This window comes from Ursus maritimus, unplaced genomic scaffold, assembly GCF_017311325.1.
Source record: "Ursus maritimus isolate PB19 unplaced genomic scaffold, ASM1731132v1 scaffold_3, whole genome shotgun sequence".
Taxonomy (NCBI): Eukaryota; Metazoa; Chordata; class Mammalia; order Carnivora; family Ursidae; genus Ursus; species Ursus maritimus.
The window spans coordinates 6,604,207-6,627,331 of record NW_024425563.1 but is presented as its reverse complement, the minus strand read 5'-3'; the positions used below and the strand labels follow the sequence as shown (position 1 = coordinate 6,627,331).

The 23,125-nt window shown below is 58.5% G+C and overlaps 3 protein-coding genes across 6 annotated transcripts; 2 read left to right on the top strand and 1 right to left on the bottom strand.

The window, feature by feature from the left end:
* Positions 1–3,943: 3,943 nt before the first annotated feature.
* LRRC61 (leucine rich repeat containing 61) lies at positions 3,944–18,474 on the top strand. Of its 3 annotated transcripts, XM_008697262.2 has the most exons (4): positions 3,944–4,056; positions 5,922–6,086; positions 6,471–6,644; positions 16,903–18,474. In XM_008697262.2, the coding sequence occupies exon 4, from the start codon at positions 17,070–17,072 to the stop codon at positions 17,847–17,849; it is 780 nt and encodes a 259-aa protein (XP_008695484.1). In that variant the 5' UTR covers positions 3,944–4,056; positions 5,922–6,086; positions 6,471–6,644; positions 16,903–17,069; the 3' UTR covers positions 17,850–18,474. The 3 variants fall into 3 exon arrangements, with proteins under 3 accessions (XP_008695484.1, XP_008695483.1, XP_040499779.1); XM_008697261.2 differs by lacking the exon at positions 6,471–6,644 and having other exon boundaries at positions 3,945–4,056; XM_040643845.1 differs by lacking the exons at positions 3,944–4,056; positions 6,471–6,644 and adding an exon at positions 4,150–4,293.
* On the top strand, positions 8,445–13,198 carry ZBED6CL (ZBED6 C-terminal like). The gene has a single exon (XM_040643820.1). The coding sequence runs from the start codon at positions 8,572–8,574 to the stop codon at positions 11,821–11,823; it is 3,252 nt and encodes a 1,083-aa protein (XP_040499754.1). The 5' UTR covers positions 8,445–8,571; the 3' UTR covers positions 11,824–13,198.
* Positions 18,475–18,704: 230 nt separating the features above from the next.
* On the bottom strand, positions 18,705–22,186 carry RARRES2 (retinoic acid receptor responder 2). Of its 2 annotated transcripts, none has more exons than XM_008697259.2 (6): positions 22,103–22,186; positions 20,865–21,062; positions 20,528–20,632; positions 19,526–19,621; positions 18,997–19,122; positions 18,705–18,822 (listed from the first exon to the last, which is right to left on the bottom strand). In XM_008697259.2, the coding sequence occupies exons 2-5, from the start codon at positions 21,036–21,038 to the stop codon at positions 19,006–19,008; spliced, it is 492 nt and encodes a 163-aa protein (XP_008695481.1). In that variant the 5' UTR covers positions 21,039–21,062; positions 22,103–22,186; the 3' UTR covers positions 18,705–18,822; positions 18,997–19,005. The 2 variants fall into 2 exon arrangements, with proteins under 2 accessions (XP_008695481.1, XP_008695482.1); XM_008697260.2 differs by lacking the exon at positions 22,103–22,186 and adding an exon at positions 21,476–21,563.
* Positions 22,187–23,125: the final 939 nt, after the last annotated feature.

Below are 23,125 nucleotides of genomic sequence, written 5' to 3'. Positions count from 1 at the left end.
GGCCATGGGGTGGAGTGCAGTATGACACAAGGCTGGGAAAGAACCTTCAGGAACCCCAGTGACCACAGGGTGGGCAGATGGAGATACAAGGGGTTCTCGAGGAGGCAGGAGGGGAGCTGGGTGCCTGTAACTGTCACCGAGTTCCCGGAAGTGGTTTAAGAGGAGGGAAGGTCCAGGGCATCCGAGGGCCCCTCCCAAGAAGTCAAGGGGGAGGGGAGAAAGAAAGCGACAGCAGGACCCTCTGAAAGACCTAGGGAGGTAAAGGGAATGGTACAAGGAAGGGACTTCTTGGGTCGCTTTTCCTGGGTCCCTGCAGGTCAGGCCCTGGGCTTGGGGACCCATCCCGTAAGGCTGTATGGCATCTCCATCCCTGCTACTGTAACTTAAGCTCAGCACAGCCTTCTGGGACCCCTGCTCCCCCAGCAGCTCCCCCCTTAGGGCCTCAGGTCCGGGAGGCTGAAGATCATTGGCCCGGGTCAACCAGGGTTGGGGCGGGGGGGGGGGCAACATATGGTTGATTCCCCCACTCGGTTTCCCTTCCCCGGCTTCTCAGTTTCCCTGGTGTTGGACGGCTGCAGCTCCTCTCAGACTCCCCCAGGTTGTGTGTCCGTCCCTCTGTTCAGGTGGAGTCCTGGGGAGCATCCCCTGCTCTCCAGGCCACCTCGGAGCCTCTCGGGGCTGGCAGCTCCCTCCCCAGCTCAGTGACTTCCCCACCTATTCCTTCCCTTCTTCCTGCACAGCCTTTCAGGGACAGAGGAGAGCAGCTGAGAGCATGGGTGCACGACTCCCTCCCAGGATCTGATGCCCACCCCTCAACCACTTGGTGAGGATTGCGTTCCTATCAATGCTTTCATCCCCCCACCCAAGGCAGAAACCACAATGTGAGCAGGATTTGTCAAACAGGAACATACATCGGTTAAAGCGGGGAAAGCAGGTTTTATTCTGAGACCACTGACAGCAAGGAAAATCTGAGCTCTGTCCCATCAGCACTGAGTTGAGGGGCAGTTTAAAGGGAGGATGAGGGAGGAGGGAGAGGGGCTAAACGGGGGCTCAGGTAGAGTCAGCAAGGTGAGAAATCACAAAGGGCTGGTCAGTGGAAGTGCCGCTAGGCCAGCTGTGTCTCCCACAGAGACTGGGAGCAAGACCCGATTCCTCCTGATTTCATTTTGGAGGAACAGGGTTCAGGTCCTCGAGAAATACCTTACTGGATTGCGGGAGATCTATACACGTATGTCTCGCAGGGACAGAGGAAGGAGTCATGACTGTAAGCGTTTTTTTAGTAAATGCTTTAAGAAAGGGCAGAGGGCAGAAGGCCGCAGATCTGTGGTCAGGTACTGGCTAGAACGGACAGTAAATTCTTCGGACAGCCCAGAGCTTTTTCAGACAAGAGCTCGATGGGGCTAGGCTGTTCCAGGGATCCAGCCTTAGGCTGTCTGAAGCCATACTAGCTTGGCTGAATCTCTTAATGCCGGGTCTGGATCGAAGCATTATGTGCCGAGATCAGTTCTTTTGCAGTTAGTTTCAAGCATCCGCTGCCCGCCACATGGGAAGCAGAGCAATTAACGTCAGCCTCAGACAGAGACTCTTGGAGAACTTACACGAAGCAAAAGATGCCTACGAATCGGCAGTGGCAGAGAGTGGGCTACCCCTGCACCATGCCTAGTGGCAGAGTGGGAAGGGAAACAGCGTCTGAGACCACCCTGGGACCGGACAAGCCCAGAGAGAAGAGCAAAGGCAGCCAAGGTAAGCTAGGCTGCACACACACAGGGTGGCCGACAGAGGGCAGTGCTCCAACGACGCTCTACAACTCCGGAGACCCCTTTATGCCACCACTGGGGACGCCTCCAACGGATGTTAGAGGTTGCGGCCTCAGAACATGGCTGTTGGTGGGGGGCAGGGACAATTCTCCAGAGGAGACCACAGCCTGGATGAAATGTCCTTCAAGGATATGTAAGAATGACCACGGCTAACGTTTACTGAGCAGTTGCCACCTGGTGCCAGGCACTGCTTGGCAAAACCAGAGGACAAGGAGCTAAGGAAACTTGCCAACTGAATGCTGCTCTGATGCCAGCCTTCCCAGCAATCTTGTGAGCCCTTTTCCCACCTCAGCATCCCCGAGAGATCTGGCATATTCCCGTCCATAGAAGGGACATCCCTCAGCCCAGATTTGGAATGGGGGAGAGGAGATACAGACAGAATGTACCTTTACTGCAGGCCACAGAGTTGCCCCTCCTCGATGAAGACCCTAACGGAAGCCCCTTGGTGAGTTTTAGTTGCTTGGAACAGAATTAGAATAGTTAATAACCATGGGAATGTGAGGAGCAGAGGGGAAAGCCAGTGGGAATGGTTATAAATTCCATGTCTGTGTGCTGGAAGTGACCTTTGTTTACAAACCTTGGGGTTTCCCGGAACAAAGTCAGTTGGCAGCCACCACAGTTTTGCTTCACATGTAATACCAGAAAAGTGAGGGCAGTTCTGGCTTGATAAACTGAGTGGTTGATTCTAGAGTAGTGGTTCCCAACACAGGACTGGGGAGGACTTTGCCCCCATTTCAAAGTTCAAATTCCTATTTCACTGTTAGTTGAGTGAAAATTACTTAATCTTTATGATCTTCAGTTTTATTGCTCAGTTGGTGTAGTAGTAATAGTGCCTGCCTCATAGAGATTGTGAATATGAGCCGAGAGAATGGGTGAAAGCGACAGTCTCACCAGTAAGTGGGGGCTATTAATCAGCTATTACGTTACTTTAATATACGTTAGTTCTGTGCCACTCTTTATTCTGCCAGGATCTCACTGCTTTTGCCTGTTTTTGTCCCATCACGGACGGACACCATGATGATCCACTTTGTGGAAAAGGCAGTGACGAGCACTGTGAGCAATCTGATATATAAGCTAGGGCCTGGGAACTGAGGGCCATGAAAGATACCTGGGGCCTGTTTATGTATCTGTATTTCTGTTTCCTGTCAAATGTCCATGACATAACTTACACATGCAGTATCAATGAAAACACTGAAGTTTGGGGGGGGGGTGGCGGTTATTAGAATACATATGCTTATTCTAAAGTTCTCAGGAAAAAATAAACATGGCAAGAAATAACCAGGAAATTACGGGGGGGGGGGAACCAGTATTAAGAAGGATACTGCCAGATATTTGAAAGTATGATGAAAGTCACGATTTGCAAAGCCACAGAAATGGAAACAATGGTGCTGGCACATAAACAACTCTGAGACATGGAGAGAATCAAGAAAGACTAAAAATGACTGCATGAAGTGTAAAGATGTGTTCTCTTGTTGCAGAGGTCCTAGTTTTAGCCCAGACTGGAGGACCGGACCAGCCTGGAGTTGATTTGCTTGGGGCCAGAGGAGGAGCGCTGGAAAGAGAGGAAAAAACCGAGACCACCCCTGGGAAGATGAATAGGTAGGACTGCCCAAGGCCCAATCATGACCCCAGCCTCCGTTCTTCTATCCGTCTGACTCTAAAGGTGGAAAGCTGGTCAAGGTAGCCTGCGAGACAAGACGTGGGCACTTTGGTGGGGGAAGGGACGGTCCGTCTCTGCTCAGCCCAGGGAACGCGGCCACTGTGGCCCCGGAACAATTCAGTTTGGGGAGGTGGTAAAGAGCGCCCCAGGGGACGCGGGCACGGACGCCCCTTGGTCGTGGGCGAGGCCTTCGCGGCTTCAGCAAGCAGCGGGAAACTGCCCCGGGAGACACCCTAGGAGGGCTTCCTGACAGGCCGGGTGAGCCTTCGAGGCTGGAAGAGACTCCCCAACAAGAGGACCACTACAGTTTTTGCGGGCCCTTCTGTCTGCGCGTGCGCGCCAGACGCGGGTCCCGCCCGGACAGGAAGGGACCCTGGAGATCAGTTAGCGGTGGAAGACTAACACCAATACGCCAGCGTTATTAAACTAGCACGGAGGAGACCCAATCACCGGGAGAATAACTTGCGACTTCCGGCCGAGCAGACGGTGCAACCCCTTCGCTTCCGGCCGCGGCCGCCCGCGCCTGCGCACTGGGGGCTAGTCGACCCCTGGAGGAGCGTACCATCCGCAGGCTGAGAGGTGAGTGGGTGAGGGTCGCTCCCGGAAGTAGCCCTTGCGCGTCCCGGAACTCGAGCCCCCTCCCCCGGCTCCGCTGGGCCTTTGGCGCCTTCCGGAGGCTCCCGCAGTGGCTAACTGGGGAAACGCGGTGGCCGGCTGGGCGGCGGCTGGTTACTGACGGCCGCGGTGGGGTTGTCGGCTGCGGCGGGAAACGCACCTGGCTTCGCAGCTTCGCGTGCCTGGTCTCAGCGGGCCTAGGTAAGCCGGGGAGGGGGCGTTTCGGTGCCACTTCACGGACTGGGACGCCGAGGCTCGGGGGACCCGGGCGCCCTGGCCTGCCCCCCCCCCCGCCCCTCGGACTGCCCGGCTGCGTCCCTCCCAGGCTAGGCGCCCCTTTCCAGTGCCCCGCGCCTAAAACACGCCCGGTGAGGCAGCCTGTACTGGACTGTTCGTGTCCAGCACCGCTCTGTGCCAAGAACTGCCCCGGAACACTCACTTAACAAGCCTAGGAGGTGGGCGCTGTTATCCCTGTGGTGTAGATGAAAAAGCCGAGGCACGCTGGTGCAGGATCAGAGCTGTTGCGTGGCAGCCAGGATTTCAGCCCACGTACACCGGCCGTGGACTTCATACTCTCAATCCGTTATGGAAAGCAGCCTCACAGAAAGGAGCAAAGGGTTCTCCTGGGGTATATTTTAAAACAGGTCTCATTTTATGTCCCTTTTGCATAATGGGAAATCCAGTGATGCAGGATTATTGCTTAAAACATTTCCTTTAGGGTTTGCAAGTAGCCACATTTGCATGTGGGTCAAAACCCAAAAATATATAGTAGTTGGCTCTGCTCTTTTCCTTCCACATGTGCCTCTCCTCCCATTCTTCTCACCACCTTTCCTCTCCTCACAGGTGAGTGGGTGGGGGGATGAGAAGCCCAGGAGACTTGAGGGCCCAGCAAGCCCTTTGCAATCTCCTGGGGTCTGGGATGGATAGACAGTGCAGGAGCTGAGACAGGAGGGGGACCGGGCCGTGAAAACTCGGAGAAAGGTGTGGCATAGTTATGGGATGCCCCGGGTGGGCAGAGCTGTGCACAAGGCTCTGGGGTGAGGCAGTCACGAGAGCAGTAGAGAAGTGGCTCCTTTCCTTCTGGGTGTGCACATGGAAAAAGGGCTGCTAAGAGTGGTTAGAAGGAAACCCCTAATCCATGCAGCTGGCACACGCGTCAGTGCTGAGGCACCTCCCAGCTCGGGCTCAGCCAGGAGGCTGTTGCCTCTGGAGATGCACAGCTTCCCCCTTGGAAATCTGTAGCCTCAAGGGCATGAACTGCCTCACTTTCTTCCCCCACCCGCACTCAAGGGCTTGCCTGGCACCACAGCCTTCCTTCCTTCCTTCTTTGCTCTCAGAAAAAATAGATTCTTTCTCATCTCCAAAGATAAACCTGCTCACCGCCTATGCCCTGCACCCCTGACCCTGTATCTGTCACATGTACTTGTAAAGATTTGTTCCAGAAGAACCTCAAGTCAGTATATTCAAAAGTGAACTGCGTTGGTAAATGGCATCACGAGGGAGTCCCTCTCTATCCCCTGATTCTCCTCCACATCTGAACTCAGGCACAGTCTGCCTTCTGGATAGCTCTCCAAACTGTCCCTGCTGCCCTCGTCCCTCTGCCGTTACCTGCTCCAGTCCTCCTCACCTCCTGCTTCCCAGTGCTGTGCCCGCTTCCTGGGGCCCTGCGGCGGCACTCTGCCTGCTGCCTGCTAGGTACCTCGGGGCTCCATCTTGTAGGTGTCCTCAGATGTGCGTTTGTCATTAATGCGAGAAATGTCACCGGTACCTTCTTACTAATAAAGTACTGGAGTTTGGGAATGATTTTCTTTCCAAATTTTACATTTTAGATTCATGTAGAGGCTCTCCACGGTGTCAGCCTCACAGTCATCATCCCGGTGTGCTTCGGTGGAAGGGAGAGCGGTGGTCTGACCGTCGCTGCCGGTGATTGCACAAGACCCCAGATCTACCCAGGGAGTCCGTCTGGAGTTGAGGATCCTGAAGTGTAGCCTAAGGTAAGTGACCTCTCACAAGACAGAATCTTAAGTCCAATGTCACAGATTCAGTTTATCCGTAGGTCAGCCTGAGGCCCGGCCTCCACGGCACACACACAGCTTGCCTCGTTCTGGTGCCACGGGCCCACTTCCAAGTTGTCTTCTTGTCCTGAGCCCCGAGCGCCGGCTGGGCGCTTCCTCTCCTGTATTTGTGTCTTTAGGGCACAGTGCTGGCTGATAGTAGGTATCTGACGAATTCTTGTTAAATAGTCAAGTGGATGGAGAGTATCTGCAGAGAACAGATGTGCGGACGGGACAAGGCTAATTGGAGAACAGAACGGGGTTGGTGTGGCCCCGGCTGCAGTCCTAATGCACGGGTTTTTCCCTTTCCTGGGCTGTCGCCAGTGAGGCAGGTCTGGCGCAGGCCCAGTTTCATAGCCTGCTCCGAGTTCTCAGTGGGGACGATGCCTACAGACTGCTTCCGGAGGCCCGCGGCCAGCTCTCCTCTCCCACTGTGTCACTGATTATCACGCTCCTACTCTGGATTTCCAATTCTTCCACCATAAAGTCAGAGCTGAGGTAAGCCCGCTCCAGTTCTGACATCTCAGGGCACTTCTGGGACCAGAACGGTGTCTCCCATCTTATCGGAGACCTCGTCCAGCCCATCCGCAGTGTCCTGTGGAGGTCATATGTTTGGTGTGGCAGCTGAGTTCCTGGGCAGTGGGCCCGAGGTGATGCCTCTGGTCATTCTGAGGCTTTCCCAGCTGGAGGGGGCTCAGCACGAGCATCACGTTGCCCACCCTCCTCCCCGGGCAGAATCTTCAGCAGTGGGCTTGTCACCTGTAAAGGCAGTCCTGCCATCCCTGGTGCTTCTTAATGTTTAACATCACTCAGTGTCAGAACGTGCTGGTTTTACATCTCGTTGAGCCTATATGTCATTCTGGCGTGAAGAGACAAAGCCCACTTGCTTTCTGATGTGTGTGGTGGGGCTGTTAGTTCACCTTCCTCTGAATCTCCCTTTGTCCAGAGAAATGCATTCAAGCACTGAGCTTTACCTTTCCTTTCCTTCCCTTTCCACATACTTCTCTTCTGACTTCTTCGTGTTTCTTTTCTGTTGTGCCTCAATCTGAATGTGACCTAATCTCTAGGAGAACGAGCAGGGGAAGGGAATTCAGGATTGTGCCTCGGCTTGGGGTCGGAGCATCTGAACAAACAGCTGTCCCGTTGACGAGATTGCGGTGACTGTAGGAAAAGCAGGCGGAAGAGGGGAAGCTGAAGAGAAGGCTTTGAGCCAGACAGAGGCTCGTGTGTCAGTGTGTGAACGCAGTCCCAGTCGGAGAGGGTGTGCAGAACGAGAAATGGGGCTTGGGAAGGAACAGGCGGGAGGAAGAGAGACCAGACCAGAGAATGCAAAGGAGTTGCAGGTGAGAGGAAAACCAAGAACATGTGGTGCCGAGGGCCACAGGGAGATAGGGTTCCAGACGGAGGACGTGGGCCGGCACCCCAGCGCTTGCCAAGAAGTCCATTGGAGGAGGTGCCAAGGGGGACACTGGTGGCCTTGGCAAGAGCAGTGTCAGGGAGTGTGGAGGCCAGAGCCAGAGGAGCAGGCTTCGAGGGGGGTGGGAGGTGAGGAAGTGTGAGCAGCCCTTTGGGAGTCTCTCTGGGATGGAGAGGGGAGTGGCAGGACACTAGGGGGCATGAGTTGCTGGCATTAAGGGGCTCTCCTGTTCTGTGCTCCTGTCCCGTGTTTCCTGGTGCAGGCTGCCTTCTAGGGAAAGAATTTCAAAAGATCTAGCGAGGCCACTGGCTGCATCGCTGCCTAGTACCGAGCGTCATAACCTATTTCTGGTGCCCTGCTGGTGACAGGTTCAGGCCAGGTGTGCGGGATGCAGAGACCTAGGCTCTGCTCCCTCCTGCACCTTTTCCACGGAAACCTGCCTGACTTCTTGGCGAGGTCATTCCCCTCCTTGGGGTCTCACAGCTGCAAGTGGCGCTCCTTCCCACCTGCATGGCCGCCCTAGCTTTCCATGACATGAGCATGAGTCTTTTATTCCCATCTGTCTCACCAGGCAGCCTGGAGGCCATGCGCACACAGGGGCTTTGCCTGTCTTACCGTGTATCTGCCACAAAGGAAACTTGCCAAGTGCCTGCTAGGTTCTCAGTAAACATGGAAAGGAAAGAGAGAAGCCTCAGTTAGCCTGGCACAGATGGCCGTTGAGCCTGCTGGGGTATGGAGGGCTGTGGGGATTCCTGTTGAGGGCCTCTCTGTCCCGTCTGCAGAAGCGAATGCCAGCCTTCGCCAAGGAGGTTGTGGTCCTGAGAGTTTTGTCCTGGGGCTGATTTCCTAGGATCTCACTATGCCTGCATCCTCTGCTCGCTCCTATCCCCTCCCGGCCTTACCTCCCCCTTCATGGTCCCCAAAGGTCAGTAGGGCAGCTGAGAGCCATTCTTTTCATCTTGCTTTGCAGCCTGGGCCTGTCTTCTCATTTCCCCCAAGTTCCCAAGCATGTTGGAAGTAGAAAAACTCAGGAAGCCCCCCAAGAGACATACACCTTCAGGATCAGCGGGGCAGGACCCGCCTGTGCGTGCTGACTCCTCCGTGACCAGACCGAGGAGCCCGGCTGCTCCCCTGGCTTCTCCCAGCTCCAAGTTTCACACCAGAGCTAACAGTACCTCTCATGAACTTGGCTGGGGTGCTGGGGAATGCCTGCTGGAGACCGAGGTTAAACTAGAGTTTGTAGATATAGAAGAGAAGGCTGTCAGTGGCCACAGGAAAATCAGATCCTCTGTCTCCCCAAAGGGGAGTGAGAGGGATCTGCCCCTACAGAGGAAGAGACCTCACTCCCTCCCCAGTTCCGTGTCGGTCCCTTCACCTGATCAAGTTTTCCTGGAGGAGCAGAAAGAAGGCACCGTGGGCCTCCATGTCCACAGCAAGAAGAGAAAAGCCTGCTCCCTGGGGAGCCCCGATCTTCACCCAGCTGCCTCCCGTACAAAGTGCCTGGCCAGCCCTGGGCGGAATAAGCCAAAGGGAGACTCTGGCCTCTATAACTTCAAATCTGTGCTTGGGCAGGAGCCCCCTGGGCAGCCCGTGAAGAAGGTGTCCAAACAGAAGGCACGTGGACAGAGAGAGGAGGGGGAGCCGACACTAAAGAAGTCAAGAGACCCAGTGCTTAGCTCTGGCCAGTTCCCCTCTACCCTGGTGCCAGTCGAGGCGGCCAGTTCGGACAGGTCCGAGGTGGGCCAGCCTAGTGAGAGCGAGAAGGTAAAGCAGGCTGACATCCTCATAGCCCATCTGGCCAGGGAGGTGCGGCGCCTCAAGAAGTGGAAGAAGAGGCATTTGCTCGCTGCTGTCGGGGAGACATCATCCCTGGGGGGCCTCCAGAGGCTGCCCTGCCTCAAGAAGCTGGTTAGAACTCTAAAGGCAGAGACGAAGGGCTGGGCTTTCCCCAGGCGTTCCCCCGGCCCTCTGGATGCCGCAGCTCGCAAGCCCGCGTCAGATGTCCGGCAGTTGTTTACCATCAACTGCAAGAATGTCTGCCACGTCACCTGCACTGTGTGTCATGCCAGCATCAGACAGGGTAAATGGAAGGGGCATTTCCAAACCTCAGGCCTGGTCCGTCAGTTGGTGAGTAAGCATGGGCTGGAGAGAGAGAGAAGGCCGACTGTAGCCAGCCCAGGGGAGAAGAGGGGAGGGACCGAGGAGAAAAAGCACCAGGGCCCCCCCGCCAGCGCCACTACCCTTGGCCCCGAGGGGCTCCCATCGTCAGGACACTGCCCCGATGCCTCTGCTTTGGAAGACAGTGACCAGCAGCTGGCCCTGGGCAGGCCTGAGCAGCTGTTCCTGGCTCCAGCACTCTTGCCTGCCTCCACCAAAGATGAGCATGCCGCTCTCCCACTGGCGGTCACGGAGGGCCAGTGTGGCACCTACGCCCCCAGCCCGCCCCGAACACAGGCCTGGAACCACAGCATCACAGAGTTGCTCAGTAGCCTGGCATTGCCACTGTCCTTTGTTTCGTCCCCGCCTTTCAGAAGGTTTATGGCCCAGGCAGACCCTTGCTACCACGTGCCGCCTCTGGCCTTCTTCTCTGATAAAGCCTTGCCGCTGCTCCATGAAGCAGTCGACGAGCAGGTGTGTCGGGAGATGCAGCAGGCCAAGGGCGGCTGCGTGCACCTCACTGTGTCCACTGCTGCCCAGGATGCAGTTGTGGACTATGTGGCCGTCACTGCCCACTGGGGAGCGATAGGGCCGGGCAGCCGGCAGGTGGCGTCGGAGAGCCCAAGAAAGCAAGCTGTGCTCTGGGTTCGAGGCCTGGCCCGGGAAAGCACCCCAGAGGAGAGGCAGCAGGAGCTGCGGGAGCAGGTCCGCCTGTGGCTCAGCCGCAGCTCCCTGCGACCAGGCTTCCTGGTATCAGGCAGCTGCCTTAGCCTGGAGCAGGCAGGGAGGACGGAGGGCTACACCTGCCTCCCCTGCTTTGCCCACTGCCTGGACTCCCTGGTGACAAACTTCCTGTGTCACCATCAGAGCGTCCAGATCCTCCTGGGTACAGTCAGGGCCATCTGCAGCCATTTCCAAGGCTCTGCAGGGGCCCGGCAGCTCCTGACCCAGCTGCAGCGGCAGTGCGGCCTCCCGGCCCACCAGCCCTTTTGGGAGCTCTCAGACCACTGGGTGTCCGCCCACCGCTTGATGGAGTGGCTGGTGGAGCAGCGGCGGCCGCTGCAGCAGTACGAGGAGAAGCAGCAGCTGGGCAAGGCCGGCACGGCCCTGTCGGCGGTGTTCTGGAGCCTGACGGACAGTCTGGTCACACTCCTGCAGCCCTTCCGGACGGTGCTCCAGGAGGCGAGCGCCGCGCGGGCTTCCCTGAGTCAGGTGCTGCCACAGCTCCGCTACCTGCACATCTTCCTGGAGCAGGTTCACGGGCACTTCGAGGAGCAGGGCGGTGCGGAGGCGGGTGCCGCTGTCCGGCTGGCCAAGGGGTTGGCCCTGCAGCTCTCCACAGACTGCCAGCTCAACGAGCTCTTCCACCGCAAGGAGTTCGTGCTGGCGACCCTGCTGGACCCCCGCTTCAAGGGCAAGATCGAAGCCATCCTGCCCACGGGGGCCGACATCGACCACTGGAGGCAAGTCCTTGTGTACAAGGTGAAGGAGATTATGGTGTCTGAATGCTCCTTGCCTCCCTCGCTCTCCCTGCACGGCCCGGAGACCATGTGTGCGGGCGCCACCCTGAGTGACAGAGGAGCCGGGAGCCTCGGGGCTGAAGAGAAGGGCTGGAAAGAGCCCACGCAGAGAAGCGGCTCTGGGTCTCTGCTGCTCAGCCAGAGGGAGAGGAGCTTGCTGGAGCAGCTGGAAAGTGTGGGGCTGCTGGCGTCTGAGAGAAGCGGAGCCTCCCTCTCCACCGAGAGCCACCTGGCCAGCGTCATCGTCAAGAAGTACCTGCGTGAGAATGAGGCGATTGGCGCCCAGGACGACCCGCTGGTGTACTGGGAGAAGAAGCAGGAGGTCTGGCCAGCCCTGGCAAGACTGGCTACGGTCTATCTGTCCTGTCCCCCAACAGGGGCCTTCTCTGAAAGTGTCTGTGCCTCCCTGGACAGCCCTGCCTTTGTGGAGCACGGCGCCCCTGTCCCAGTGGAGACCGTTGAGCGTCTCCTCTACTTGAAGACCAACCTGGAGAATTTCCCCAACTACACCGCCCCTCCCCTCCTCTTCCCCCGTGGAGACCTGGCTGAGGGGGAGCAGACAGCGAGGCACACCTCCGCCTGACTCCCTGCAAGTCCGCCTGTGGGAACTCTGCCTGGGCTCAGCGGGGAGAGCAGAATGCGCATTCTATAGCGTTCGACAGGGAGGGCCGGAGTCCTCCGTTTGGAAGGAATAGGGACAGTTTCTCAGTTCTTGACAGGTTGCCTTTTCCCCCCAGGGAGATGTTGTTTTCCATCCACCAGTGGCTTAATTTATTTCTAGCAGTTTGTGCATAGGAAAGGGTAACTCTGTCCAGAAGGGACTGTAAGTTGCACCACACCGTTGTCTAAGCCACAGAGCCCTTCTGCAGTATGGGTGGGTAGTAAGGGCCCGTGCAGCTTGTCCACGTATGTTGCATGCCCTTAAGAGCCCTGCTTTCTCAAAAAGTGATGAAGGACAAGGAGAGGCATGGCTGCTGGCCCATGGGAGATCTTAGCCACCTAGGGCCTGGTAAGCTGTGGAAGCTTTTTCCGCAGTTGCTTTCACTGGAGAAGAAAGAAGCCCAGAGGTAGAGTAGCTGTGTTAAGAGGGAAGCGTATGCACACAGGCACATACCAGCGTTCTTGGGGTCCGTTTTTTCTCGTGGATCCCAGTGTGGTCAGAGCACCCCAGCTGATGGGACCGCCCAGCCGGAGAGGAGGTGTGAGTTGAGGACTGCTGATGGACCTAGTTCTCAGAACAGCCTTCTAGCCCATGGTTTGTTTCCAGACTGCTGGAGACCCTGGGGTTTCTTCCTTTCTACAGCAAAAGCAGTCTCCGAAAGAGCTTCACGGCCTATCCGGGCTCTAGGTAGCTACGTTTATGTCCCACCTGCAGGGCCCACCCCTCCCCTTCTCCCTGGTCACTTGTAAAGTACAAATCCCCTACCTGGAAGCAAGAAAGGATGTCTGTCAGACGCACTGGTGCCAGACTGCCCAGAGTGCCTTCAGGGCAGGGTCAAGAACTGAGTGTGCGAGCCCCAGGAGCCAGTGGGATCAGGTGCGGAAAGGGAGAGGCTGGAGGATCCGGGGCAGGCCTGTCACCCCGCCCATGATGCAAGCCAGGCTCTCCTGAGGTGCTCAGGCGCCAGGAAGGGGGCTCTGAGAGGGAAGGTCGGTAGGCAGAGGTGGGGCAAGGCACTCGAGGTAAGTTGTGCTTGGGTCCTGGCTGTGGGGGCGAGCCCGGGAAGGGTTGGCAGTCATGTGTCACTGTGAGTGATTCACTGTAGGATATTTGGAAGTTACTGAGAATGAAAGGAAGCAGGAAAAATTAACCATAATCCTTACACTCAGACAGCCTTGTTAATACTTGGACATGTTTCCTTTATTTAACTTTGGGATTATACTCTCTGTCCTGTTGAATATGTTGTATTTTCATAATTACCACATCTTCTGTCTTAAATAAAGCTTTGTAAAGGTCATATGTTATGGTTGGAGTAGCATGATTTAAAGTCTGGCCTCCAAATTGCTTAGGTCACATCTCCCTGCCCCCCCACCCCCCACCCCAAGCTGTTTTAGGCTCCCCTGTGACGGGGGGTGGTGAGGCTCGTCTGGGGGTGGGGCCTGGACGATGGCTGCACCTCTTACGTCCCCAACTGTAAATCAAGTGCAGTTGGGTGGTAAGGTCAGAGCATGGCCCTGGGCCCCTCTGTGCTGCTCTCAGACACTCGGCATCCTGTACCTCCCTCCCAGATTCTGACTCAGTAGGTGGGGTGGGAGGCAGGAATGTGAGGTGCCCTTAAGTCGCCCTGAGGTGGGGGGGGGCATGTTGCTCTGTACTGCGGTCCCCTGAGCTGTTCCTGCTGGGTGGCGTCACTGAGCTGGCTCTGCAGTGTTGGCAGGCGAGGAGGGCTAGGCAGCAGGGTTGGGAGCATGTGGGAGTCGGGGGAGTGGAAGAGGGTGACAGAGAAGCCTTCTGGTCCCAAGCAGTAGCTCTGGGCGGGAGCAGGGACATTTGTCAATGTTTGGAGACATTTGACTGTCACGGCTCGTTGGTGGGATTGCTCTTGTCCTCTTGTGGGTGGCAAACAGGGACGTTGCCGAACACTCTACAAGGCACAGGATAACCCGCACCACAAAGATGGCCCCGCTCTTGAGTGCCAGTAGTGCGGAGGTAAAGAGCCTGATCTGCGCTGTGGCTGTTGGGGGGGACGTGGGCCGGAGGAGGGATCTCCAGGGTCCCTGCAGCAGCAGGTGACTGCGCATTAACCCTCTCTCCGGGGACGGAGCCCTGGCCGGCTCATGGGCATCATTTTCCGGCCCACTCCCTAGGTAGGTAAACTGAGACTCAGCAAAGGCGGTCCCGAACAAGGGAAGACAGGCCTCCCGCCGGGACGCCGAGTGTCGGCTGTGCCTTCATCATAGTCTAGTCTCATCCACGTAACCATTGCCAGTTGGCAGACACACGCGGGACCTGGAGCTTCTGTGCACTGCTTCCCACGGGAGGAGCAGGATGGGAGGACTCTGGTTCCGTAGAGAGGGACGCGGCAGCAGTCGGGTGCGGAGGAGCCATTCCGTCCTTCCCTGCTCCGTGCTGCCGGCCTGTGTGAGTGGGGTTTGCAGGGCGTCCGGTCGTGCCCACACCTGCCTGGATGAGGCGTGCAGATGTCAGATAAGGTGGGACCGGGAGCGGAGCAGAGGTCCATCCGCTGGAGAATCCGTGTTTCACCTTGGTGACTATGCAGTGCTGTCAGCGGCGAGGGCCCCGGGGCCCAGGGCAGGAGGTGCAGAGTCCTGAGCTGGAGGGCTGCGCGTCCCCTGCCAGGCAGGGCTTTGGGGCACGGAAGTCCCGATTTCCAGTGAATGTGCTCTTGGCTCCTCTGTTTCCTCTTCTGCAAAAAGGGTTCCTCCCAGCTTTTATGTGGGAACACGTTACGGTTCCCTCCCTTCTCCTCATCCCCACCCTGTTCTGGTCCCCTGGTCCTTTCCTGCCACAGCAGCCACTCCATCCAGATGGTCACAGAGGTCACTGAGCCTGGGTTCCTCAGTGCATCACTCCCTAACTGTCACGCTTGGCCTGTGGGCTTGCCTCCGCCTGACACTGCTACCCAGCGGCCTCATCTCAGTCCAGTGGGCATTTTCATGCAGCGTGCCTCACTGTGTCCTCACCCGCCTCCCTCTGGCTGCTCGTCAGTGCCCTCCATTCAGCCTCCTAAACGTTGGTGTTCTCTCGATGTCAGTCCGTGACTGCTCCTTTTCACTGGACGCCAGGGCCTCCTGACCACTTTCACCCCCAGAATAGTGTGTGGCTATTAATAGTGGGAGGCTGTTCATCATCCTGGAGAGAGGCCTGCAAATACTTAAAGACGTCTGTGTCCCCCCGAAAGGCGAGCCCAGGGAGCCGCACGTTACCCCCGGTGCCTCTGCAGGTAACGCTTGAATCCCTTCAGCCTAGAGCTCCAGCTGCCTCTGAGGCCCAATGCACATGGTCCCTCAAACTGGACGTCTTCTTGCCCCCTTGCCTGCCTGTGTGTCACGTGCTGGAGAAGGGATCCCCTGCATCCAGTAACGTGACCGGATCCTTGGAAGTTGTTCTAGAGTCTGGAGAGCGCTCCTCTCCAGCGCTCACCACCTTCGGTGAAGCCCTTGTCTCTCTAGAGCGTTTATGGCAGGCTTCTAGCGCCTATGCCCTTCTTGCACCCCTCCCCCCCATGGGCAGCAGCTTTAATGCCCTCTTGCTGCTGACAAAATCCCTAGCAGATCCCATTCGAATACAGTGACCCAGACTTCTTAGTGGATGCCTCAAATCGCTTTTGGAAAGAAATGAAGTAGAAATGAAGGGGTGTTGCAGACTAGGGGGGAGCTAGGTTAGGACACGGGGACCCCCTTCTCAGAGATGGGGGAGGGGTGTGGGGAGGGAGAGGAATTCTCTGGGCCTGGTTTCCTTGGAGAGGGAAATAAAAAGTGGTGTGGATTATGTAAATGCAGACTTAGGACTCGTTGATTCCCCTGGAGCCCACGTTTTATAAACAGCAGGAGTGAATAGTCCCATGGTTCTTTGCAGGCGTCACCCTGCCTGGCCTAGGCCTGGCCGGAGTCTGCAGGGCTGGGAGGCTGCCACTTGGAGCAGAGGTCCCTTCTTGTTTTCCTCTCTGCTGAAACCTTGACCCCTCTGTGGGCAGCATTGCCGCTGTCCTTCCCCCAGGCCTCCTCCCTCGCACTAGCACCTGGCCTCATGCCCGCAGCCACCAGAGCCTGGAAAGGCCCTCCCTCCCCTGCCCCGCAGCCACTGGAGACTGGAAAGGCACTCCCTCCCCTGCCTTTCGGGACCTAGGTGCCAGCCAGGTCCTTCCCTCCAGCATGGCTTCTTTGCCTGGCCTTCTGCCCCGCTTGCCTTCTCTGGCTAACCCTAGCCCCTGTGCCAGGCACACAGGGATTGACGCCCTTCTGTTGTCGCCAGAGTGAAGAGCTAGTTGTGGCGGGCGCTGGGGCTAAGGGCAGACAGCCGGGGCCGCGGGACTGCCCATGCTGCCACCTCCTCTGGGGCCTTCACTGTCCCTTTCCTCCCCTGACCTCAGTCTCCCCATCTGGGCGGAGAGCTGAGCCTCCAGGCCCCATGACCACAAGCCGAGGTTACAAGTTGCCCCACGCAATCTGGAAACCATTTTGAATTCATTGCTCATGTTTAAAAAAAAACATTGAGTCAAGAACATTTTTGAGAACGAAGTGAGGCCCAGCACGCGTCCTTCTTGTCTGCATATGGAAGGGGACAGAAGAGGTTGTTGATGGTGGTGACCTGTTAGCTGTTCAGGAATTAATTGAAATGGTTAAAAAGAAACACCTCAGAATTAATAAGGAGAGATCATGAGCGGGTACCGAAAAAGGAAAATGAAGAGATTTTGCCTCCCGGTGCAGATACGGAAAATGGGAAGAATCGGTTACATGGCACCCGAATTCCATCCAGTGTAGCCATAGCTGCTGGAGCTGTGTCAGGGGCCCCCCTTAGGTGGGGCCTGAGCTTGGCCCATCTTCCTCAGGAGGGCTCTGTGTCCTCGGGTCTGGCCGGGCCACCTCGGTCTCTGCCGCCACCGTGGGAGAGGCTGGGCGGTGCCTCATGCCGTCGTCTGCTGCGGGGTCAGGAGGGGCTCAGGAGAGGCCCACTTACTGTGTGATTGTCTCTCCGTAGGAGCCCGCTGGCTCTCGAGCAGGGGTGTCGGAAATAGGCCTCCAACGCTGGCCCAGGCAGAGCGGAAGGTGCCTTTTTCGGGGCGAGCCGTCAGCCAACCCCCAGTGGTGCCCACGTCCCCGTGCCAGAACCACCAGGGCCCAGGCCTCTTGGACTGACTTCATCCGATGGAGCCCCAGGGTGAGAAGCCGGCAGAGGCGGACGGGGTGCGCGTCACGCCCCAGCTGCTCAAATCTCGCTCGGGTGAGTTCGCCCTGGAGTCCATCCTGCTGCTGAAGCTTCGGGGCCTGGGGCTGGTGGACCTGGGCTGCCTGGGGGAGTGCCTGGGGCTCGAGTGGCTGGACCTGTCGGGCAACGCGCTCACCCAGCTGGGCCCGCTGGCCTCCCTGCGCCAGCTGGTGGTGCTCAGCGTGGCCGACAACCGGCTGACGGGGCTGGAGCCGCTGGCCGCCTGCGAGAGCCTGCAGAGCCTCAACGCTGCGGGCAACCTGCTGGCCACCCCCGGCCAGCTGCAGTGTCTGGCCGGCCTTCGGGGCCTAGAGTACCTGCGGCTGCGGGACCCTCTGGCCCGGCTCAGCAACCCGCTGTGCACCAGCCCCTCCTACTGGGCTGCCGTCAGAGAGCTTCTGCCGGGCCTGAAGGTCCTCGATGGCGAGCGTGTGACCGGGCGGGGCAGTGAGTTCTACCAGCTGTGCCGGGACCTGGACAGCTCCCTGCGCCCCAGCTCCAGCCCTGGCCCCAGAGCCACGGAGGCCCAGCCCTGGGTAGAGCCGGGCTACTGGGAGTCGTGGCCCACCCGGAGCAGCTCTATCCTGGAGGAGGCCTGCCGGCAGTTCCAGGACACCCTACAGGAGTGCCACGATCTGGACCGCCAGGCCAACGACAGCCTGGCCCAGGCTGAGCAGGCGCTCAGCCCTGCCGGCACCACCTCGTCCTTTGTGTTTTGAGTGTGCCGTGGCCTGTGACAGCTGGGCACACTGTGGTCTGGCTGTCCAAGTCTGCTCCCCGCCCCCCCCCGCCCCGGTTTGGTGTGTGTCTTCAGTTCAGTTTCAACACACAGGCCACAGGGCCTGCAAACCCGGCTCTTTGTTTCTCTGTGTTGCTAAGAGCAGCTCCCTCCCTCCCGCTTCTAGGGGAAAATTCCATATCCTCCCTGCACACAGTTCAAGGGCACGCCTCCCCAGTGGCCTCTAGCAGGTGTAAGGGCCCTGCTCAAGCAGCTGGCCCAGCGTGAGGCCATCCCGCCACCTCCACCGTGAGCCTGGGGAGGAGGCCCCGTGTGCAGCCCATCCACAGCTGCTGCCACCTCTGGCCGCTCCGTCCGAGGCTCAGTGGAACAGAGTTGCTTCTTCCTAAGGCTAGAGGTGAGAAAGGCAGGGAGGGGGTGTGTGCTGGCCCAGCCGGTCCTGGTAGAGGAGGTGGCAGAGCCCAGAAGCTGGCGTTACCCACCTCCCAAAGTTGCCTGTCCCAGTGACCCTCTGCTGTGGTGGCCCCATCCTGTGTCACCCTGGAGCCCTCGCTGCCCGTTCTCACCCACGCTGATCCCTATTAAATCTTTTGTTCTAATAAGCATCACTGCCTGTCATTTTCCTGGGTGAGCTTTGTTTTCCCAAGCCCAAGCGCCTGAGCGCCTGAAGGCAAGACGAGGCCTCTGCGGGCCCCTCGTCTCTCCTGCTTCCCCTGCTTCCCCAGCGTTGGGCAGGAAGTCTCCTGCTCCCCCTGGGGCTCTGCTCCTCCTGCAAGAGCTTACTCCTACAGCGGAGCTGAGGGGAAGGGGGCATGCGAGAGGAGGAGAGAACGAGTCTGGGAGAGCAGTTTATTAGCTCTGGGATGATGGGATTGTCCTCCCTGGGCTCAGGGACGGCAGGTCAGTCTTTCACCGGTTACCTCCTGCAGCTGTCCGGGAAGCAGGATAAAATTCTAGAGGAAAGGAATAAGAAACCTAAGATTTGGGTGTGAGAGAGGCTATTTGGGTCGGTCCAAGCTCTTTTCCCAGGCTCTGAAGGCTTCCCCCACCACCGCCCTCAGCTTCCATCCCCAAACACGCGAGCGCTGTCCCAGCTCCGTTCTGTCCCCCTTGTCCTGGGCACCTACCGTCAGGCCTCAGCTGGGGGGCAGGGCCTTGAAGAAGGCAAACTGTCCTGGGAAGTAGTAGCTGTGGGGGTCCTCGCCGGCGCGCTCCACCCTGCCGCACTGGGCCTCCTGGTGCTCCTCGGGCTCCTGCCAGCGCCAGCCGCTGCTCAGGCCCGGGGGGCAAGCAGTGCCCGGGCAGGGTGTCCCTGCGGACGGTGCCTGCATCCTCTGTGTCTCCCATTGCCACATCCCTTAGGGAATAGTGGGGCCAGGCCCAGAGCCCCTCCTCGCCCCTCCTTACCGCTCCTCATCCCTCCCACCCTTGTTGCCCCTCCCAGCTTCCTCACCCCCTCCTGGTCCCTCCTCATCCCTCACCTCCTCCTCTCTCCTCCCCTCTTTTCTCATACCCCCTTGCCCCTCCTCACCCCACCCACCCTCCTCGCCCTCTATACACCTCAGTCTGTGCTTCTGACCTCTCCCACAGACCTAGCTTCTCCATCTTGCCAGCCTCTTCCCCAGCCTCCCCACCTCCTCCTCTGCCCACTCTTACCCGGTGAACCTGCGTGTGTATGGGGCAGTGGACCATCCGGCCGAGGACTTTATCTGCAGAGTTCAGCTTGATGCAGGCCAGGCATTTCCGCTTCCTCTGGGGAGGGGAGCATGGGGCCAGGAGAGGAAAGAGGTCAGGGCCGGCATGCGGCCCCATCAGAGTGGAAGCTGGGGGCTACCTGCCACGGGGGCCGGCTCCCCTGGCAGGCCCTAGAGCAGAGAGGTGAGGGGTCATGCAGGCCATCTGGCTTCTGGCGCAGCCCATCTGGGGACTGGGAGATTTCAGATATCAACCCATCCTGCAGTTTTCAAACTATGGAATATGTGTGTAGGCAGGACTCCTTCCCCAGATGGGTTCTCCCCACCTGACTTCACCTCGAGCCACTCTGCTGGTCTGTTATATTTATTTGCATGTTCTTAAAAGATTTGACATGAACACAAGGGTCCTGACATGAAGTCTGGAAAAATCACTGATAGAATCCAGTCCTTCCCTTAACAGACGGAGGGAACAGGCCTTCAAAGAACCTACTGAGTCACAGGCTGGTGCTTGGAACAGCTGGGACTGGGGACTCCCCCACAGCAGTGGCTATGCCCCCAAGGGGGCCGGTTACAGTCAAGCCCTGTTATGAGTCAGCCCAGGCTGGGCCATCTCTACTTGAGGACTCACAGAAAGTGAGGAATTCACCAGGCCTGGGGTGGGGGCCAGCCAAACCCCATGCCGTGGGCGTCCTCCACCACTGACCTGAAGCCTGAGAGAGGAGGAGGCCGGGTGGGAGGAGGACTCTCTCTGAAGAACGTATGTCCTCAGAGTAGCCCAGCCCTGGCCACCCACAGCATCACAGCCCAGGCTCAGACTGAGCCAGCTCAGTGTGGGCTCTCTTCCTAAACCCCAGTTACATACCCTTGCACTGAGCAAATGCCCCATCTCTGCCCCCACCCCACCCCGCGCATGCACACACACACACACACACACACACACACACACACACAGGACTTCACTCACCCCGTTGGGCTTAATTTTGCACTCTGCTTTCTTCCAGTCCTTCTTCCGGCAGCTTGTCTGCTGGAGCTTAAATTCCAGCCTCACAAAGGTCCCTGCGGGGAAGGGCTGCCCACAGACAGAGAAAGGCCAGCAGCCAGCTGAGCGATTCCTGGACGTGACCTGTCCCTCCTCCCAACCCCCCCTACCCAGTGAAACAGCACATCTGAGAAGGGGCCTGGGATGTTGGCCTCTCCCTGGAGAACTGGGTACTCATCGAGCGCAAGTGCTTTCCGCACCTGCTTCCTGGGAACATGCTTGTGGCCCTAACCCTCTTCCCTCGCCAGGCGATGCCGCTAACCGTTTCCGTGGCACTGTCCACACCGGTCTCCTTGAAGGCCCACTGAACGGGCGGGTGATTGTGAAATTCTTCCAGGGCCACCTGCAGGCCCCGCTGCTGCGCCGCTGTGAGCTCGGCTCTGCCCAGGCCCACCGCTCCCAGCCACAGGGCCAGAGGCATCAGCAGCTGCCACATGGCGTCACCTCTGTCACCCCGGCCCTGCCAAGAGTGTTCAGTCCTCAGCTCTTCAGGCCAGCCAGCGGAGCCACCAACTCCCTGGCCCAGTAGCTGGGGGGGAGTGTAGGGGAGGGTGCCTGACAGAGCTCTGGGCTGAGGTTGGAGGGACAGGAAGTGGCCCTTCAGTCAGATCCCCCCTGGTATTCCCCTGGTCCTTGCTCTCCTCCCTACCCTGCCCCCCACTGTTCCCTGGGCCCAGCTCAGCCCATGTTTGGCCTTGTCCTGGGTAGGTGCTGAGTTGGCTTTTGTCCTCGGGCCAACAGCCTGGGAAGCCCTCCTGTTGCCCACTCTCACCCTTCCGCCTCACCCTTTTCTGGCCCATTCTTTCTCCCCCACTGTGTCTCTGATCCCCTTTCCTGCCCGCTGCCCTCAGAGCCCCCCTCGGTGTCCCCCACCTCAGCCTCTCCAGGTCTGCTTGTCCCCCAGCACTCTGAGCCTGTGGGCTCCCTCCAGTTCTGGGAAACCTGGCTCTGGCACCCCCTTTGTCCCCCAAGGCTAACTCAAGGGGGAGGGGCAGGATATAGAATGGAGGGCAGCTGGAGGCCGAATATTTTTGGGAGGACGTAAACACATGGGAGGGGCCCAGAGCGGGGTGGGAACCGGGAGGATGTTTAACCCTCCCTGTGCTGGGGCTGCTCCTGATTGTGCCCCTGACCCTAGACGCTGGGGTCTCACTTCAGCCCCATCATGGCTTTCTTCTTTAGGCAGCCTCTCCCTCCCTTAACTTCTTTCGTGGGGCCGTTCCCACCACCCCTCTCCTAGCCTTTCTGATCCTGTCCCCTAATCCATGACTGGGGTTGCTTGAGGCATGGACGCACCCCAAGAACTCTGTGTGGACTGGTGGTCTTAGGACCAGAAAGCTACAGATGTGGAAATGGAGGCCCCCCACAGTGAGAGACATCAGGGTGTTGCCTTATGACAAGGCCTTACAGACGGGTTGACAGATCTCACCCTTGGAGCTGCCCCATTTGGCCTGTCTCCTTCCAACCAGCTGCCTCCCTGGCCCACTCTCCCCTCCTCACCTCCTGTCCTGTGTCTTGGGGTCTCTGCTTCGCTGCTTCCCGTGGCTGACTCTAGGCCAGGCTGTCAGCCTCTTCCTGCACCCCCCCACCTCCGGTCGGCCCCCATCTCCTCCCATTCCCACCCCCTGGGCCCCTCCAGCTCCCAGCCCGCCCAAGGCTCCTCCCCACCCCATTAGGACCGGCCTCCTGGCAGCCAGCCCTCTGAGACCTCCCTCCCATCCACCCACAGGCCTCCCAGCCACAATCTTGCTGTCAGACCTTGACCCCTACCTACCCGGGCCGATCCTGGCTAACCCTGGCCAAGCTGTCCTCCCCTCCCCCTCCCCCTGACCAAAGAGCCCAAGCATTTGGTGGTCTTGGCCCAGTCTCTCCTCCATGGGATGTGGGGCTGCCCTGCCTCCTCCCCCGTCCCTGCCACCCCAGTGCTGCCTCTGAAGGGCTGCCCTCTTTGGCTCCTCCTGGGTGACCAGTCCCCAGCATCCTCACCCACACATTTCAGGAAAGTCTCACCAGAAATACAGACATCTTCAAACCCAGTGAGACCTTGAGGAATCATTCGACCCCTTCCCCTGCCTCCCAAGCCCTAAAACCACACGGAGAAGGAAGGCATCCCTGTCGGAGATGCATCTGGTATCCAACGACCTCGATAAGCAGCACACGTGTTCAGCCTTGATCCTGCGTGTCCCATCCTTGGTGGTGAGAGATCCAGGGGTCTCACGGGGGTGTTGGGAGCCTGCAGGCACAGCAGAAGGGTGTGATGGAATTCATGAGGCTAGCGTGGGGTGGGGGGAAACTGTCCAAATATTGCTCAACTCCGTGCATCCTGCCACCTCCCTGGCTCCAGGCCCCACGCGAATGGCCCCAAACAGGGTCTCATTTACCTTCCCAAATCCCCAGCGACTGATGGCTGATGATTGGCGCAGATTTTCTCCCCGTCCCTATTCACCCCGGCCATGGATCTCCACAGGGAGCTGACAGCTTCCTTTGCGATGTGCTCTGGGGGCACCAGAAAGACGCTTGGAC